The 20,610-nt window shown below is 37.8% G+C and overlaps 1 protein-coding gene across 1 annotated transcript in view; it reads right to left on the minus strand.

The window, feature by feature from the left end:
• Positions 1-20,610, minus strand: part of COG3 (component of oligomeric golgi complex 3) — a 60,199-nt gene that overhangs the window by 35,435 nt on the left and 4,154 nt on the right. Inside the window, exons 2-12 of the mRNA XM_059902801.1 lie at positions 15,236-15,382; positions 12,961-13,022; positions 11,746-11,911; positions 10,579-10,653; positions 9,362-9,454; positions 8,574-8,699; positions 7,221-7,301; positions 3,310-3,353; positions 2,717-2,843; positions 2,029-2,120; positions 804-943 (exon numbers count right to left, since the gene is read on the minus strand). Coding sequence (XP_059758784.1) covers positions 804-943; positions 2,029-2,120; positions 2,717-2,843; positions 3,310-3,353; positions 7,221-7,301; positions 8,574-8,699; positions 9,362-9,454; positions 10,579-10,653; positions 11,746-11,911; positions 12,961-13,022; positions 15,236-15,382 — 1,153 coding nt within the window. The remainder of the gene's footprint in view (positions 1-803; positions 944-2,028; positions 2,121-2,716; positions 2,844-3,309; positions 3,354-7,220; positions 7,302-8,573; positions 8,700-9,361; positions 9,455-10,578; positions 10,654-11,745; positions 11,912-12,960; positions 13,023-15,235; positions 15,383-20,610) is intronic.

Below are 20,610 nucleotides of genomic sequence, written 5' to 3' on the forward strand. Positions count from 1 at the left end.
CCATCAATGTTAAGACACACCAGTGATTCAGTATCAGCTTTCCAAGGGCTGGGGAGTTGGAGGCATTACACACTCATATAAATATTTACATTAATTTTAAAAATCATCTTTAATTCACAAGCATTAAAATGGGAGAAATGTACACCTTAGAATGAACTAAATGCAATAGAATAAGAAGCTCCGGAAGAGTAACAAACCTACAGGGTCTCTTAAGGAAAGTCAAAGTAAGGACAATAATTTCTGCAAGTAAAATGATTACCTGAAGGGTATTTTTTAAAGGTATCTAAGTTATCACTAGGAATATCATGTTTTTTATGACAATCAAACCAATTGTTAAAGCATGTATTAGATGAATAAAGTAGAGCTACTCCAGAGAATTGCTTTTCTTTATTTGTAATTTCAAAAAAGATGAATTATTACTACGTATGTATGCTAAAACAATTTCTGTTTTTTAAATTAAGACTATGCAATGCAGTCAATTACTTTATGTACTCTGGTAACAGTGTACTAGAAATACCCAACCCAAAACTGATGGACAGTTCTCTATGGATTTCAGATGCCAGAAAGAATAATAACTATAATTATTTTATTAATAATTTTGCCCAGATTTAAAAATTCTTTCCCCATTATTATTTAGTCACAGAATAAGGTGCATCTTGATTCAAAAAGAGACAAGGCATCAACCCAAGTTTTAAAACTATTGTTTATATAGGGATGGGGGGGAGGCACTAATCTTTTTCAAATTCATTGAGCCACAGATATAATTAAAAAGACCTTTGAAATGATCATTTCTACTTATTTACCATTATTCTGTACATGATCTTCAAGCACCTCATTTTTAAGAATCCCACAAAGTTCCGATAAAGTCTCTAAGTGAATAACATGAATGATCAATGGCCTGAAGACATCATACAATGACACACACAGTTTCTCCAAAAGTTCACTAAAATGAAAGAATAAAACATGGTTATCAGTAGTAATCCTTTCAGTATTTCCTAATAGTTTAAAAGTCACCCTTGATTACTTCCAGCCAAAAAAAATAATAAAAATCTACTGGAAAATAGTATGTGGGAACATTATATAATGAGAAGTGAAAGGCTGAAAGTAATTCTGTGAACTGTTTTTGCTAGAATCAATAATCAAGCTCAGAATTAATAAGCAATCCTCAACAATTAGCTGGCCCCAGCCGAATGTCAATTTATTACAACTTCTACTTATGTTGGCAATAATTTTGTATATGTCCTTTCAAAAACAATAAAAAATATTTCAGTAGACTTAATTTTCCTTTTATAACCTACACCACTATGAATCAAATGGTGACATTTTCCCCAGGAAAGATAGGTTCAAAATTCTTAAATACTTACAGACTTAGTTAAACAAAACTCAAAATATTCTGGAATATACCAAGTATTTTGACAATTTTAAACATTTGAAAAGAAAAACATTAGGTTGTCTATACTCTTTATATTGTCAACAGTACTCTTCTATATATACAGTGTTTCATCAAAACTGTAAGATACATTTGTCTCTTCCCCTTTACAAGAGTCATAATCTTGGAATTTTTTAACAGTCAAAATCACCAATATGAAGAACCCAAAAGTGACCGACAGTGGGTTTGAAAGACACTTTGAGAAAAATAAGGAAAAGGATTTTAAACAGTACCTACGTTTTTAAGTGTCCCTCATTAGTTAGAATCATAGAATTTTTTAAATAGAAGGAATTATTATCCTTAGTGTAGATAAAGGGATCTAGATACCAAGAGAGTTCCCTATACAGAATTCTTACTATCATAACTTATTGTCTCCATAATTATATTATAAACAATATGAAAGCATGTTGGCCTTTAAGCTGCACATTTATTTCAAAATAAATAACCACTGTCCCATGCAACAATATTCTGTTCACATACCCACAAAAGTTAAAACACTCCATAGTTAATTTTAGAATACTCCTATAATATAATAAACCATTACAGCCATTAGCGAATTAAATCTTAAAAACAAGAGTTAGATTCCATCTACCACTTACTCTAATTTTGATGTTGGTTTTGTAAAAAATTCGTTATAAAGTTGGTGCTCATCCTGGCATACATGAACCATAAAGGCACAGCCACTGCGAATCTGCGGGAAACAAACACACACCATCTACAGTTAGAGACACACAACAACTCCAGCGTTTATGAAATAAAGTCAACATTTTATTGACAAAGAGACTATGCATACATAATTCATAAAACAACTCCCTGAAGAAAAGAAAATGGTTTTCTGCACAATGGAACTATCGATGATTTTTATTTTCTTCTTTATGCTTTCTAAGCTTTTGACAATGAAAATTACTCTTCTAGTTGAAAAGCATTTAAAAAAAGAATCTTTATGTATTTTTCTATAATCTGAATTAAAATCACACTAAACCAAAAAGCACTTCTGCAGCAAAAGCTAAGATTAATTTGTCTGCATAAATCCAGAAACTTTGAAACTTCATCTTTCAAAAAACAATACTGATTTGTGAATCTTCATACCTCAAAAAATCAATCAAAATGAGAATATTTTGCCAAATTGAATGCTAATTACTAAACTAGATTTGTCATAACAGAAAGAAACATTCTGTAAGTTTGTTGATATGGGGACCAAAACTTATTTACCCAAGTATAGTTTCTAGGGTATCGTAACAGCTCAAAAGAAGGCTTAACATTAAACCACGACAAGCAGAAACTCACCAAGGCACAGTGGTCTCTGTTGTTCTGGCTGGTTAACTCTGTTACGGTACAAGTAATACTAGGGCCCAAAAGGAGTTCCCGCTGATCAAGGTAACACTGGTGGATGTCATTTAGCAGTTGTTGGTATCTGATGAAAAGCAAATGAGATTGGAGTACTGTATAAACTTCTGATTTCAGATATGTAAATTAAATCCGATCTTAAATCCCAAAATAGGTTGCCAACCTCCAAAGCTATATGGTTACTGCTCATTTGCCCACATTAAATACTAGAAATATTTATGTATATAAAGAAAAAACAAACCATCATGAACTACCATAACCTTTATCTTTTAAAGACAGATTTATCTTCCACGAGCAGTGATGTTGCATCTACCTAAATGAGAAGGAAATCCTGCTATATGGGAAAAAGATGCCTTACAAACTCACCAAGTCAGGTCTGTGACCTTGTTCCCCAAACTGAGCTGTGTGCTACAAGAAAAAGCTTGTATAGCATGCAAGGTAATTGCTCAGAAAACATCAGGGACATAACAGACTTGGCAAAATAGCACTTCAAGGAAGGTAATTTAGAAACTGAAGAACCGGTGGGTACTCACTCAGGTATTTTTTCAGATCGTTGTTCTATTTGTTCAATGAGAGTCTGTGGAATAAAGAAAAGTCCATTAACTCCATCTGTTTTAGTTATATTTTCAATTGCTTTCTGATTATAATAGTAACACAAGCTCATGTTAGAAAATCTGTGAATACAAAAAAGTTGAAACATGAAAATCACCCAAAACACAAAAAAATTAATCACAGCATTTCAGAATATTTTCTTTCAGTTTTTGTATGCACACAGTTACATTTTTCTTTTTAAACAAAACTAGAATTATACTACATATTCAGCTTTGCGATCTGCTAATTTTTTAAGATTTTTTTTAAATTTATTTATTTAATTTCTTTTTGGCTGAGCTGGGTCTCGTTGCTGCGCGTGGGCTTTCTTCTAGCTGCGGCATGCGGGGGCTACTCTTCGTTGCGGTGCACGAGTTTCTCACTGCGGTGGCTTCTCTTGTTGCGGAGCATGGGCTCTAGGGGCACAGGCTTCAGTAGTTGTGGCACACGGGCTCTAGAGCACAGGCTCAGTAGTTGTGGCACATGGGCTTAGCTGCTCCGCGGTATGTGGGATCTTCCCAGGCCAGGGATCGAACCTGTGTCCCCTGCATTGGCAGGCGGATTCTTAACCACTGCGCCACCATGGAAGCCCTAGATGTACTCTTAAGTCGACCATTCTTCTACTGTTAGACATCTAGGTTGTTTCCTAAGAATATCAGTCCAGTGGTTAAGAGCCCTGAGCCTGGAGTGAAATTAGAGTGCATGCCGACCCCCAGTAGTTGTTTGCGCCCAGGAGAGCTGGTTCACATCACTGAGATTCCACTTCTTACCTCGTAAAGCTGGTATAATAATAATACCTACTTCCCAGCCAGGGGCCCCCAACACTGGGTCAGAAAAGATAAATATTTTTCGAGACTTTTGTTCCATTCTGCTAAAATGTCTTTGAGAAAGAAATTAATTACATTCCTATCAGCACTATCACCTGTCTCACCAAATCCTCAAAACCACTGACATCACACCTTAATTTGCCAATTTCTAACTGATGAAAAAATGCCACCTAACCTTAAATTGAATGTATTCTCCACTAGAGGCTGAACATGCACTCATATTTATTAACCGTTCGTATTTTCTGAGCAATCTGGTCATTTTTATATGAGATATTCATCTTTCTGACTTATAAGCTCTCTTAATATATTAAAAATATTGGGACTTCCCTGGGGGCACAGTGGTTAAGAATCCGCCTGCCAATGCAGGGAACATGGGTTCGAGCCCTGGTCCGGGAAGATCCCACATGCCGCGGAGCAACTAAGCCCATGCGCCACAACTACTGAGCCTGCGCTCTAGAAGCCCGAGCCACAACTACTGAGCCCGCGTGCTGCAACTACTGAAGCCCATGCGCCTAGAGCCCATGCTCCACAACAAGAGAAGCCACCACAATGAGAAGCCCATGCACCGCAACGAAAAGTAGCCCTAGCTCACCGCAACTAGAGAAAGCCCGCGCGCAGCAACGAAGACCCAACGCAGCTAAAAAAAAAAAAAAAAATTAACCATCTTACTTATCTGCTGCAAACATTCTCTCCAATTTCTGCCTTTTTTTTTGCTGTTTAAAATTCAGAAATTTTAATTTTTATATTCTTAATCTTTTATGCTGTAATTTTTTTCCAAGAGATTTTTTGTTTTTTTGGGTCTGCTTATCATTTTTGCATTTAGCTCCTTAAAATGTATTCTGGTAGGGAATTCCCTGGTGGTCCAGTTAGGACTCCGCACTTTCACTGCCCAGGGCCCAGCTTCAATTCCTGGTCGGGGAACTAAGATCCTGCAAGCCGCACGGCGCAGCCAAAAAAAAAAAAAAAGTATTCTGATAATGTTACAAAGTGAAGAGCTTACCTTTTTCCCTCTCAAATACTTAGCAAATCTTCCCAAACAATGCAGAAAACTCCAGCCCTTCCTCTAAGATTTGAGAACTTTCTTTACATACAAATTATAGAATTTTCCATTCCAATGATCCATCAGTAAATTCTTGAATCAGTATCACTGTATTTTTCAAATTCTTCTTGCTTAGTCTTGCTTATCTACTATACCAGATGAATTTTAAGATTATCCAAAAAGAAATTCCATTGGAATTTTTCCTAAAATTACACTTAACCAATAAATTACACTAGGAGGAATTGACTTTTTTTTTTAAATAAATTTATTTATTTTATTTTTATTTATTTTATTTTTGGCTGCGTTGGGTCTTCGTTGCTGCACGCAGGCTTTTTCTGGATGCGGCGAGCGGGGGCTACTCTTCGTTGCAGTGCGCGGGCTTCTCATTGTGGTGGCTTCTTTTGTTGGGAGCACGGGCTCTAGACGCACAGGCTTCAGTACTTGTGGCACATGGGCTCAGTAGTTGTGGCTTGCGGGCTCTAGAGCACAGGCTCAGTAGTTGTGGTGCATGGGCTTAGTTGCTCCGCGGCACGTGGGATCTTCCTGGACCAGGGCTCGAACCCGTGTCTCCTGCATTGGCAGGCGGATTCTTAACCATTGCGCCACCAGGGAAGCCGACGAACTGACATTTTAAAAATTAAGTCTCCCCAGCCAGGAACCTATTGTGATAGGTTTACCATTTATTCAAACTTTTATGATTTTCTTTCTAGTTTTGTTATTTCCTTCATCCTTATATTTCCATTAAGTTTATTTCTAGGTAAATATTTTATGCTTTCTGTCTCTAATATAAATGAAACCCCATCATATATACTAATTGGTTACTAATGATATGTAGGAAAGCCACTGATAATTATATAATCATTTTATGTTCACCCACCACTGAGCCCTCTTATCTACACCATTTCTTTTCTAATCAAAATTTTATCATTGGGCTTCCCTGGTGGCACAGTGGTTGAGAGTCTGCCTGCCGATGCAGGGGACACGGGTTCGAGCCCTGGTCCGGGAAGATTCCACATGCCGCGGAGCAACCAGGCCCGTGAGCCACAACTGCTGAGCCTGCGCGTCTGGAGCCGTGCTCCGCAATGAGAGGCCGCGACAGTGAGAGGCCCGTGCACCGCGATGGAGAGTGGCCCCCGCTCGCCACAACTGGAGAAAGCCCTCGCACAGAAACAAAGACCCAACACAGCCAAAAATAAATAAATTAATTAAAAAAAAATTTTTTTATCATTGCTAATTTGACTAACAAGCAAAAGCAACCAATCAGGCACAATCTAAACCTCAAACCATCAACTAACCACTGTATCTTCTCTAAACAAGACCAAGTTCCTACTTCAAAAAACAAAAACTCCTTTCCACTGACTTTCAAGAGGGAAACAAGGAAGAGAGTGAGGTCAGAGTCAGCAAAAGCAGACTACTCTTTCTAGTAGCTTCACAATAATAAAAAAAAGATACATGTACCAGCTCCAGTCAGCTGTATCTGGGATTACACTGATTTAAAATATTGCACTGGCTCTCTACTTTTCCTGAATTAGCATGACATGCAACATCCTCTGTGAGATGGTCTTTGCCATCTTTCCTTTCTTCTTTCCTATCACACCCTACTGAAAGTCTTGTGTTCCAGTCTTAAATGAGGTCCTCCCAAAATACAAGTCTTTTATGTCTCTACAACTTTCCCTATACATGCTGCTCTCTCTGTATAAAATATCCTTATCAATCCCCTCAAGTCTGCTATAAATCTATGTTTTTTTAAGCTCAAATATCACCTTCAACTGGAAACCTTCCCTGAGCATCACAGGAAGAGCTAGGTGTTTCCTGCTCTGTGGGCTTAAAGCACCTCAACATACACTGCTATAATGTGGAAGGACAAAGCCTACCTTTCATTCAGGTTCATTTTCCTGGTATAAACAAAGGATCTAACATATATTAGCGTTTCAAAAGGGCTGGCTAAATAAATTTCATAGCATTATCTTATTTATGTCAACAGACTTACTCTGACTTTGGGGGCAGCAGCTCGAAATTTCACATAAAATAATGTGAAGGCATTGTCTGCATTAGGTACAGATGAAGGATCCTAAAGAAACATGGGGGAGGATAGGGAAGGAAGATAATTAGCGAATAAATAATTATTCAGAAAATATAACACAAACCATTTCATATGGCTACTGCTTGGCCTATATACCAACCAAAAGCTTACAGAGAGAAAGATTAAATACTGTTATTGCTACAAATGAGAAATAATTATGTGGAGCTGTCATCTCTCTCTACTTTATAATTAAAATTTATGCTATGTTACATGAATTTTGGTGGTAAAAAGACTGAACTCAGATTCATATTCAGCCACTTTCTGAGTGTAGGACTTTGGTCAAATTACTTAACCTCTCGAGATTCAGTGCCTCCATTAAATGGTGATAACACATACGCACAAAGGTTTTACACTGCTCAATTATAAAGCACTAACACACAGCAGGTACTAGTACTTATTAGGTATTAGTTTCCTAAAATAAAATTTTGCAAAATAGAAAAATTATATAGTCTGTTATGTCAGCTAAGAGCAATGTGAATGGTAAAATGCAATACAAAAATCAGTAGTTTTGAACTAAAAGCTCAAGATATTCCATATTCTTTAGAAAGTAAGCTGAAAAAATAAATTATCTTTAAGGTTTTATTTTCTTAGGAAAGAAATGTGATCAATGACAATCTGATCTAGCTCCACTCTTATTTTCTAACCTAACACGCTGCTAATTTTCTACCTAGCATCTACTAAAATCTGTAACTGATTAATTTGTCTTTTTCCTTCTTTACTGATTATTTCTCCTGAACATAAGCTCCATGAGGGCAGGGACCTTGTTAGCTCCTTTCACTATTGTACAGTTCTTAGTACAATGCCAAGCATTTAGAAGGCATTCAATAAAAATACATTTGCTAAATACAGAAAATTAAATTATCCATCATTTGTAAAGAAAGAAATTCAAATTATCTATCATATGTAATTCTACCACTCAGACAGAACCACTTTTATTATTTTGGTGTATTTCCTCCTAATATTTTCTTTAAAAAGATAGGAAAAGAAAAAGTTTAAGTGAGAAATAGTTTGAATCTTATTTTATTATTTATCATATAGTACTGAATATTTTTCACACTGTTATATATTCTTTGAAAATAAGACTGTGACAGACATATTTAATATGTCCTATTATAAATAAAATTGCAACGCATATTTATTTAACAAAAGGTAAAAAAAAAAAAAAATTGGAGTTACTAGGTACTAATCTCAGACTAACATTATGGAAAATAAATGAATTAAAAAAACAAAAACAAAAAAACACCTCACCAGTTAGCTTACCCTTTTTAATAATTGACTTGTGAGGTTCTGTAGTGTGTTCACAGTATATGTCTTCATGAGGTGCAAAGCTTTAGAAAGACACTGCTTAAACTTCAGTAAATATACAGGATAATCTTTAAAACTTGGCTGTAAAGGAAAGGGAAAGATTTACAAAGATGAAGCAAACTTTTAATGAAAACCAACCGGTCCTTTATGTAAAGCTATACAGAAAGTTCAAAAGAAGATCTTATGTAGATTGTAAGCTCCTTGAAGACAAATACTATGACTGTCTTGGTCATAGCCAAATTCCCTGTGCCTGGCACAAAGCAAGGGCTCAATAAATATTTGCAGTTTTTAGCAAAATATATTTTCAGTACCCCACAGACTTCAAGGCTAATATGTGAGGCCCAACTAAGAAAAGAATAGGAGTTGGGTGAAATAAATACAGCTATAAATCCTTGGAGGGCAGAAAGAGATGGTGATTAAACCAAAGGACTTGTCCTTTTATTTCCCCCCCTAAGTAATACTTTTTGTTTCCAAGGAAGTATCTAGCAAAACAGTAAGTCAACAGTCTAAAAATCACTAGTCCTTTTAGATGGGATAAAATTGTCAGCCAGCCCCTCTTTCTATTCCAGGGGTTGCTGCAGCAGCTGAAAGCACTTTTTACATCACTACTGACAATGACTAAGAATTTACTATAGTTTTTCTTCAAGTATATTACAGAAAGAAATAATTCGTTTACTGCATAAGAAGTGTTATAATAGGGATGTTAAGATTTCTTTAAAACATACAGAAATACCATGACTTACATGAGATGATATGTATGTAATACAATCATCTAACTTGGCCAGCATTGGTATAAATCCTTCACTATTCACAGACAGCGTGGGAGAATTCAATTTCTTTAAGGGAAAAAAAATTTTTTACATTTTAAGGGTTACCAAATATACTCAAATGCAGCCCATGTGTAACAACACAATAAAGAAAGGACAAATTAAAAAGAGTATGGATTGAATTCAGTTTACTCCTAATGACCTTTAATGGGGCTCTTCACGAATTAGCAAACACTTTATACTCCATTGCACAATGTTATATTAAAATAATACATCATGTACCTAGATTTCCCACTTTCTAGTACTTTACAACATAAATTTTCCACTTTCAAACACTGGCAATCTTCTCAAGGTTAAAAGATAAACTAGCAATTATCATGTTCAGCAGTCAAACTGAAAGTAAAATATAAGTAAACATATACAAGTAGTACTAATATGAGGTAATATATAATATAAACATGATATTTAATATTTAATATAACAGATAAAATGATAAATATTAAAATATATAAAACTATATAATATATATAAAATATAAGTAAAATGACCCAATTATTTCTTGTCTTGATATACAAGTAGTTTGGCAATGATTTATATTTCCCCTTGCATTCCACTGTTAACTGGCTACTGGTTTTATTTCTAATTCTTTAGTAAACTATAATAATTTAGATTAATTTAATAATTTTAATAACATGATTTATATGCAGTTATTATGATTAATTTATGAGCCAGAACACAGAGAAATATAATTTACACAGAAGTCTTTATTGTGACTACCTCTTTGGGATCCAAGAATCCGTTTTGAGGACTATACTTTTCCTCAAACTAAACATGAGATTAGTTTAAGAAATATTTTTTTTACTATTATAGAAGCACAACCACAGCAAGATTTAAAATGGAATATTTCTTCTTATAACCTTCACAGCTTACAAATATGATACTATAAGAGTTAACCAACAAAGAGATTTTAATAGCAAAAATACAATTTAAGAAGAACTATTATTTAAATCATATTTGGAAATCTGAACTGGTAATGGTATGTCCATCACTCACAAATAGGAATATCTTAACAACAAGCAAACTATTAAGCTAAAATATCACTCAAGCCAATTTATAAGGTTAAAGATTATACTCAGAATGGGAAATATAAAATAAAGCCACTAATTCTAGAAAAAATAAAAAACAATGCTTACTGTGTTAATAGTTTCCAATTCATTAAAATAGGAAAGCTTTTGTTGAATGTTTTCAGCCAGATCAACAAGCTCCGACTTGAATTTTTTAAAAGAGAAAAATCAATTATTATGAGAACATAAGAATCAACACTCCAGTCTCAAAATTACATCAAAGAGATTTATACTAGACATACAGGTTTATATTAGATATATGATTTTAGAATAATGCCCAAAGATTTCTGCAATCATGGGCTAAAATAAGCAATGATTATTACAGTAAATTACATATGATCTTTTTATAAAATAACAAATGATTACCTTTTTAAAAACATACAAAATAGGGCTTCCCTGGTGGCGCAGTGGTTGAGAAACTGCTTGCCAATGCAGGGGACACGGGTTCGAGCCCCGGTCTGGGAAGATCCCACATGCCGCGGAGCAACTAGGCCCGTGTGCCACAACTACTGAGCCTGCGCGTCTGGAGCCTGTGCTCCGCAACAAGAGAGGCCACGATAGTGAGAGGCCCGCGCACCGCGATGAAGAGTGGCCCCCACTTGCCGCAACTAGAGAAAGCTCTAGCACAGAAACGAAGACCCAACGCAGCCATAAATAAATAAATAAATAATTTAAAAAAAAAAAAACATACAAAATATACATAGATAAAATTCTGAGATAAGTATAGTAACTTAAATATTCTATCTTTAAGTCACAAGTTTAAGTGCAACCTAGATCTGTTCATCTTTTCATAAACCCCACCATTAGTATAATCACTATGCCTTGTTTGAAAAGTGTCCATAGGGAATTCCCTAATGGTCCAGTGGTTAGGGCTCGGCGCTTTCAGTGCCAGGGACTGGGTTCAATCCTGGTCGGGAGCTAAGATCCCGCAAGCCGCGCAGCGCAGCCAAAAAAAAACAGAAAAGTGTCGCAAATGTGAATATACCCTCTTCACTCTGAAACTGTACTGAGACCTAACAGCTCAAAACATACGAAAGCTTGCCCCTGCCCCTGCTTACATAAGCTTAAAAGCAGGCTGTCAAAGTAATAATTTGCATGCTTAGCACAGGGCCTCATACAGAGAAGTGTTCAAAATATACTTGGAGAAATAAAGGAAATTAGAATTAAATTGTATTCACCTATTTAAAAATAAAATATTAAACACAGTCACTGACACTCTCTCCTACTCCAAATTACCTGTTCTTTCAGGAGCTGTTCACAGGCTTCATGCAGGGTTCCTGTCTTATTGGACACAAAAAGATACTGTTTCTGCAATGATTCCAGATGCTGAAGAGCACTGTTGACATCATTCAATATAGCATCACACTGCTCCTGAAACCCAGACAAGTAATCCCTCATCTGTCTAGAAAACAGAACCAAAAGGGGATTGGCAATAATATTTTCCCCCAATAAGCATAGACAATAAACAACAAAGTCTCGTTTTCCCCCAAATGCTTGCATTTCAGAAGGAAAGTCTGACCTATTCACAAAAGTTTATTATATTCAGAAATATAGCAAAAACTATGTCACAAACTGTTTCAATACTTAAGAAGGAAAATGATTGAAACTATGAGCAATAAAAGGAATCAGCCTTAAAGCCATAAACTGGCTTTTCACATGTAGGGCAATAAATCATGGGCTCAACTTTCAAAGACTAGGACACCAGGCCCACCCCAAGGTAACAAGTAGGTTCATCCTTCAGGTCATGTCCGCCTTTGAGAGATGGTGTGATGTCATGGAAAGAATTTTGGACCTGGAATTGGAAGACCTGAGTCCAAGTCCCAGCTCTGCCCAAGTCTCCATGTGATTAGGCAAGTATTTAATAGTTCCAGGCCTCAGTTTACTCATTTGTAAAATGGGAACAATAACACCTTTCCTTATAGAGCTGCTATGAAGATTAAATGGAATCATACATCAAAGAGCCTAACACAATGCCTAGCAATAGTAGTCACTTAATTAATGTTAAATGAATACAAATGTTCAACCCACAGTCCCCAAATCAGCTAGAAGCAGTACAGTCACTTCCCCCATGCCGTCAATATACACAAACAACATAGTTCACACCCAGCCTAGCTGGCCATCGCTGAAGTCTCTTGGGTCTCTCCCTCTAAAGAAAGGCAGCAAACACCTCTTAGAGTTCCTGACAAAACTCCCACTTGATTCCAAGCCTTTCTAGAGTTATCTAAAATCAACCTCTGCCCCTCCTAACCTATTAATTACAATGTGACTTTTTTTTAAATCACACAACTTCCAATACCAGTTGGAATGACCCACATCCTTTCTAGCTATTCTTAAAGAAAATGTTGCTGTTCAAGTTTTCTTTGTACCTTAATTTTGTTTAAAGGCACAGATAACGAAATGCTTAAGATGATCTAAGAATTAGGACAGCCAACAAATATAAGAGCCACATACCTATATTTAGTTCCTTCATCCTGATCCATCTGAGTTTGTAGCTTTGCAAACCATGAGAAAAACTGGAAAAATAGGGTATTATGTTGTCAACAAAACTAAAACAGACAAAATGAAAAGTGGCTACATGCTAAACAGCAAGTCAAAAGGGTAGACACTAAGTCTTACTGTTTGGGGCTCAGACATTAACAGCTTTAAGCCAGGAGATGATAATTTAATTGCATGGTCAGTGTCTACATTCCAGGAAAAGCAAAGTATCTTAAAAACACGGGCCATTTTCAGAGTTAAATAAGAAAGAGTATTAACACGATAATATGTAGAAATAAACATTTCTTCCTAAGAAGCTAATGCCTACCTGCTAGTTTGCCAAATTTGAGTAGGTAACAGAGAGCTTTGGGTAAATATTAATGTTACCTAATAATAATTGTGAGAACATAAGCTCAGAAATAATATAAAGGAGTGGTTTAGAAACATAGCTTTTGCATCAGCTAAACCTGGGTTTGAATTCTGGTCTTACCATCAAGTTGTATACTTAAAATGAGTACATTTTATTGTATGTAAATTATAACAATGTATTAGATCTTTTTTTTAATTTAAAGAGAGATATGCAAGTGCAAATTTAATCCAGAAGATCTTTTTTTTTTTTTTTTCAAATAGTCCAAGTAAATTCACAGACATGGTGCAAGATTACCTTCTATAATTCTCAAGTGGGATTCGAAGTCAAAGGTATGCTTTATTCTCTCAAGATACGGCTCGTGCCACGTAGCTTGGCTTTCGTTTCCTGAACACTGATTGTGTGCTTGGCACACACTACATTTACATGCATTATCTAACTTAATTCTCATAAACGTCCTATGAGATACGTACACAATTATCTTTGTTTTACACATTAGGAAACAAGAGACCTGAGAAGATAAGTAATTTGCCTAAGCTCACAAGGATGGTAAGTGATAGAGGTGACCTTCAGATCCAGGTTAGTCTAACTCAAGAGCTAGAGCTCTTCATCACTTTGCAGCACTGCCTCTCTTGACTTAGTGAAAAGGTCCCCAACCTTTTTGGCACCAGGGCCCGGTTTCATGGAAGACAATTTTTCCATGGACCCGGTGGGGGGCAGGGGGGGATGGTTTCGGGATGATTCAAGTGCATTACATTTACTGTGCACTTTATTTCTATTACTATTACGTTGTAACATATAATGCAATAATTATACAACTCACCATAATGCTGACAGGAGGCGGAGCTCAGGCGGTAACGCGAGCGATGGGGAGCGGCTGTAAACACAGACGAAGCTTCGCTCGCCCGCCGCTCACTTCCTGCTGTGCAGCCTGGTTCCTAACAGGTCACGGACCACTACCGGTCCGTGGCCCGGGGGTTGGGGACCCCTGACTTAGTGTATATGCAATTCAGCACATTTGCTTTATGTTTCACTCGGTAAATGCCTTTTTTAATTGAAGTATGGTTGATTTACAGTGTTGTGTTAGTTTCAGGTGCATGGCAAAGTGATTCAGTTTTATGTGTGTGTGTGTGTGTGTATCTGTTCTTTTTCAGATTCTTTTCCCTTATAGGTCATTACAAAATATTGAGTATAGTTCTCTGTGCTGTACAGGAGGTCCTTCCTCAGCTTTGATTCTTAAGAGGACAGAAAGATGAGACAGAGGAAGCAGCAGAAGAAACTACTGTACATTTAAGTCTATAGTTGGGAATAAGCAAAAACCAAGAGATTTCACATGCTAAATATCAGAAAAATAACTATAAGCGTTCGTCTAAAGAGCATATTGAGGTTTTTAAGAAAGAAATTACCTAGCAACAAGCAGTGAGGGGTGCCGCTGGGGGGTCTGCATGTGTGCATGTGTCCACGCACATGCATGTTGGGGGACACATTAACACACATACTGGGAGGAGGTCTAAAGGGCATAAAATATCAAAACCTTAATAAATATAATAGTCTATCCAAACTTGGAATAGCATATTTTTATCTGTACTGCAAATAAAACTGGGCAACAGCTTCATTTAAAACACTTAAGAAATAACCACAACTAACACAAAATCAAAGTGTTCTAGAAAGAGACACAGCTTTGGGAAAGATCACTGGTGTTCTCCTTACTTGGTGCAAGTAATATATCCTTCTTTCTCCAGCCCCCCCCCCCAAAAAAAAAAAGATGTTCTAGAAAGACTTTATTTTAACTACAGTTTCAAATGTTCAGAACTTTTAATTAGGACCTCTGTCTTGAGACATTTAAAACAATCAAATATCCTTAGAAATAATGCTGCCATTCACCTGCTGTGCAGTTTCAATTCTTTCTTCTTCCATTTCTAAGGAGGTGAATCCCTTCAAGAGAATGTCTTCTGTAGATTCAGGCACTATTGAAGCCTGTGCAATGGGCAGCGACTGGGATGTTAAGTTGCACAAGTCTTCAATTGGGAGCTTGAAAAAAAAAGAGCCACAAAGATATTCAAATAACTTGAAAATTCTCTAAACTTAACTCAACATTGGTATTCCATTTCAGGTGTTTTGAAACAGAAAGAAATGTTTTCTGTTAAATCATCTGATGTTATCAAGTGCCATATAATACTAACACTTATAACTAGGTTCTCTCTATATTAAATGCTGGTCTCAAAATATAAACATGACACCAATATCCAACCATTTGCAAAGTATGGTTTTTGAGTTACCTTTTGAAAACTGGTGGTCAATCTGTACTAATCCACACACCTTTTCCTACTGGAACCTCTTGTGACCTAGCACCAGTCAAAGGCAAAACCTGCGCGCTGATGAAAGTAGCCAGCCCTCTCCATTATCAACACACAAGCCTCACCTCATTCATACGAACCAACAGGAAACAAATCGTACCCAAGAATCAACTACCAACAACTATATCCCCTTCTACTATTTCTACACTGCTGCCACACTTCACCCACATCTTCTTGCTGACAAATTCTGAAATTACAACTGAAAAGAAAGAATTTCAGAATTTCCCATCAGCTTCAGAAAAGCCTCACCTTGACGCCATCAGACCTACAATACTGTCTAGTTTGCCACTACTAAAGATATTACAGGTGTTGATTTACCTAGGGTCATACAGACAAGCTGTTTTTGGACCTAAAAGAAAGGGAGTGTGAATGCTGGGGAAGGTAAAAGGGTGGAATTATTTCGTTTCAATCCCAGTTTCTGCCCTTAAGACACGACATCTAAGGTCCAGCAATAAAGGACCTTAATCCAAGGCCTTAGGAAACTGCCTCCTGTCTATTTTTCTAGACAGAAATTTCAGCTGAAGACAGTATTTTCTCTTCAAAGCTAAAATAAAATAAGCTAGATGCAAAATGCACCATCATTAATTTAGAAATACAACCCTTTAAATATGGGGGGAGGGAATTCCCTGGCAGTCCAGTGGTTAGGAGTCAGCACTTTCACTGACTGTGGAACCTGGCTGTGGGCCCAGGTTCGATCCCTGGTCTGGGAACTAAGATCCTGAGAGCAGCGCAGCATCAAAAAGAAAGAGAGAGGGGACTTCCCTGGTGGTGAAGTGGTTGGGAGTCCGCCTGCCCATGCAGGGGACACAGGTTCGAGCCCTGGTCCGGGAAGATCCCACATGGCGCAGAGCAACTAAGCCCGTGCGCCACAACTTCTGAGCCTGCACTCTAGAGCCCGCGAGCCACAACTACTGAGCCCGTGTGCCACAACTACTGAGCCTGCACTCTAGAGCCCGCGAGCCACAACTACTGAGGCCGTGTGCCTGGAGCCCATGCTCTGCAGTGGGAGAGGCCACCGCAACGAGAAGCCCGTGCACCACAATGAGAAGCCCGTGCACCGCAATGAGAAGCCCGCGCACCGCAATGAGAAGCCCGTGCACCACAATGAGAAGCCCGCGCACCACAATGAGAAGCCCGCGCACCACAATGAGAAGCCCGCGCACCGCAACTAGGGAGGGCCCGCGCACAGTAACAAAGACCCAACACAGCCAAAAATAAATAAATAAATAATAAAATAAATTTAAAAAAAAAAAGAAAGAAAAAGAGAGAGAGAGAAAAAGAAAGGAAGGAAGGAGGGGGAAGAGAGAGAGAGAAAGAAAGAGGAAGGGAGGGAGGAAGAAAGGAAGGAAGGAAGGGAGGAGGGAAGGAAGGGAGTTTGGTACCTGGGTTCAAGCGGGGTTGCACCTCCGGGCACGGGAAAGCACATTACAGTGCGGCCTGGTGTGAACCCTGCTCCTGCTCACGTAAGCAGCTGTGTTACAACGGGCAAATTACTTAATGCTTCCAAATCTCTATTTCTTCTCTGTAAAATAGGAATTACATTATCCGTATCATGAGGCCATTGTGAAATGAAGAAAACACAGGTGTAAGGAAACAGGCCCCTTGGACCACTGGGAAGCTGCAGACAGAAAAAAAGTGTTCAGAAAGGTCCTCAATCTGCTTTCTCCCCACAGATGAGTCTGACTCAAGAGGAGCCAGGAGGGTCCTGGATGTACGGAGATGTGTCTTACTAAGGGCATCACTTGTTCAATATAAACTCTTCCTGAATGGTGACGCAATCCGTGAACAGAAAAGGACTGTTGGGCAGGAAGAATTAAGTTTCTGAAATCTGGTGAGAACCTATCTTGACTCTAACGTGTCACCAGCAACTGTGTGCTGCCACCAGAGGTTCTGAGGACAGAGGAAGCCGAGCTGAGCTAAGCCTACCGGCTCATGCTCTGTGCACCCATTCCAGTTACCAACAACAGGCTGTCTCCTCGGAGACAATGCTACGTGTATTTAGCATAATGCCTGCCGTATAATAAACACAATCAACCGGAGCCGCTTCTATTTATCATATTATTATTATTCTTCCTACTTATTAGTAGTAACAAAGTAAATTTATTTCTTTTAATTTATTTATTTTTATTGAAGTATAGTTGATTTACAATGTTGTGTTAGTTTCTTGTGTACAGCAAAGTGATTCAGAAATGTGTGTGTGTATATATATATATATATATATATTCTTTTTCAGATTCTTTTCCATTATAGGTTATTACAAGATATTGAATATAGTTCCCTGTGCTATACAGTAAATCCTTGTTGTTTATCTATTTTATATATAGTAGTTTGTACCTATTAATCCCAAACTCCTTATTTATCCCTCCCCCACTTTCCCCTTTGGTAACCATAAGTTTGTTTTCTATGTCTGTGACTCTGTTCCTGTTTTATAAATAAGTATTTGTACCACTTTTTAGATTCCACATATAAGTGATATCATATGATATTTCTCTTTCTCTGTCTGACTGACTTAGTATGATAATCTCTAGGTCCATCCATGTTGCTGCAAATGGCATTATTTTATTCTTCTCATGGCTAAGTAATATTGCATTGTATATATGCCACATCTTCTTTATCTATTCATCTGTCAGTGGACACTTAGGTTTCTTCCATGTCTTGGCTATTGTCAATAGTGCTGCTCTGAACGTTGGGATGCATGTATCTTTTCAAAGTAGAGTTTTCTCCTGATACATGCCCAGGAGTGGGATTGTTGGATCAAATGGTAACTCTATTTTTAGTCTTTTAAGGAACCCCCATACTGTTTTGCATAGTGTCTGCACCAATTTACATTCCCATCAACAGTGTAGGAGGGTTCTCTTTTTACAGTAAGTAAATTTACAAATCAGAATCTATACTGCTTCTTGGGAACAGAATCGTCTAAGTTACCTTTACAAAATTATAGTTTATTAGTAGTAAAATTTAGTTATATATGAACAGATCATGACAAAATTCAAACACATAATTCTATCAGCACTGTTTACACAATACCTAAGGAGGAAAAGGGATACCTAGGGAGGAAAAGGGAGAGAGACATGGATCAGGTGCAGATTTGAAAAATATACCAGAAAGCACATGGAGGCTAGGCTAAAAGAATGCTAGACAGAGTGTTGCTTGCACCCTAATAAGAAAAAGACAAATAATCTACAAAATCAGGTTCTTGAAGCCATCAGACAGTTGAGGTTCCAGAGTAACCAAGTAGCTTAAAATCTAGAAAAAGATGGGTATCTCCAGGCAGAGACAGAGTGAGAGCACGGGCTTACCATGGCAGATTATGGAAAAATAGATGACAAATGCCACACAAGTAGGTAAGAATTAGGCTAAAATTTCTTTCAAATTACTAAATGCTAGAGGATGGGTGAGTACAGAATGCTTGGAAGTCACAGACACAAGGGGAGTTTGCACCCACTCACGTGGTCTTCACAGACCTCCACCAGGTGCTCACGAGAAAGAATGAGGACTGGTGGTGCAGGCTTAGAAGAGGAGGGGCCTGGGGAAAGTGGGGCACAAAGCCCCATCCACACCCTTCTACCCAGTGGAACAAAATCTTAAGACACTGAAAAAAGGGCAGCAAGCCCTATCAACCCTAGGGCACAGAGGAGAACACACTACAGCCGGGGAAAGGGAAAAGAAAACAACCACTACCCCTGGAGGAGAGGCAGGAAAGAACCCAAGACCCAGAACATCAGAGGTCTCCTACTGCCGGAGGAGGGCAGAGTCAGTAAGAAACTCCACCCCTGAGTCCCAGGGGCAAAAGGCCTGCCTAAGACTGAGACTGGACACTGATGACAGAAAACGCCCACCTACCACCACCAGGCTATAGAGCGCCAGCAATGCTCTCCTGTGGGAGGGGCAAGAGCACAGACACCCTCTGAGACACAGGCGCACAGCACACCAAAAGCTGAGGGTTGAGAAGGAAAGTTAAGAAGACCCTGCAGCAGCCCAGCCCCAATGCTAGGCAAAAAGTAATGAAAGAGAAGTTTGAAGCCAGTGGTAAACTAAAGGCAACCAGAACAAAAACAAAACCCAAACCTAGCCCACTAACCCAAACCTCCACACTAACGACCTAACAGAGTAAGTGTATTCATTCCCAGGCATTCACGCTATTTCCCTCATTCTCAAATGTCCTGCATACAATGTACAGTATTCGACCAAAAGTTACATTAAACAGCAAGGAAAAAAACCCAGCTCATTGTCAAGAAACGAAGCACTCAACAGAGCCAGACTCAAGAGATGATCTCGATATTGGAACTATAAAATAAGGAATTTAAAATAACTGCAACTAATATGTCAAAGGCTCTGGTATGAAATATAAATAAAATGAATGAACAGACACAGAAGTTCAGCAGAAAAATAAAAACTATACATGTCCAACAGAAATGATGGAAATAACCATTACTGTAACAGATGAAAAATACCTGCAATAGACTCATCGGTACACTCAACACAGCTAAGGAAAGAATCAGTGAACTTGAAGATAGGTCAATAAAAATCAACCAAAATTAAACATAAAGAAGAAACAGAGTGGACAAATAAAAACTGAACACAACATCCAAGAACTGTGGGATGGTATCAAATGATCTAATATACGTGTAATCTGAATCTCAAAATAAGGAGAGAAAGAGAGAACAGGGTAGAAGAAATATTTAAAGAGATAATAGTTGAGAATTTTCCAAAAATAATGGAAGACACAAAGCTACAGTTCTGAGCTCAGGAAATCCCAAGCAGAATGCACATGCATGTGTGCGTGAGCACACACACACACACACACACACACACACCACCCCTAGACACATCACATTCAAACTCAGAAAGAAAATCAAAAGTCATAGAGAAAAACTTAAGGCAGTCAGAGAGAAAAAGATA

The sequence above is a fragment of the Balaenoptera ricei genome, chromosome 18, assembly GCF_028023285.1.
Source record: "Balaenoptera ricei isolate mBalRic1 chromosome 18, mBalRic1.hap2, whole genome shotgun sequence".
Lineage (NCBI taxonomy): Eukaryota > Metazoa > Chordata > Mammalia > Artiodactyla > Balaenopteridae > Balaenoptera > Balaenoptera ricei.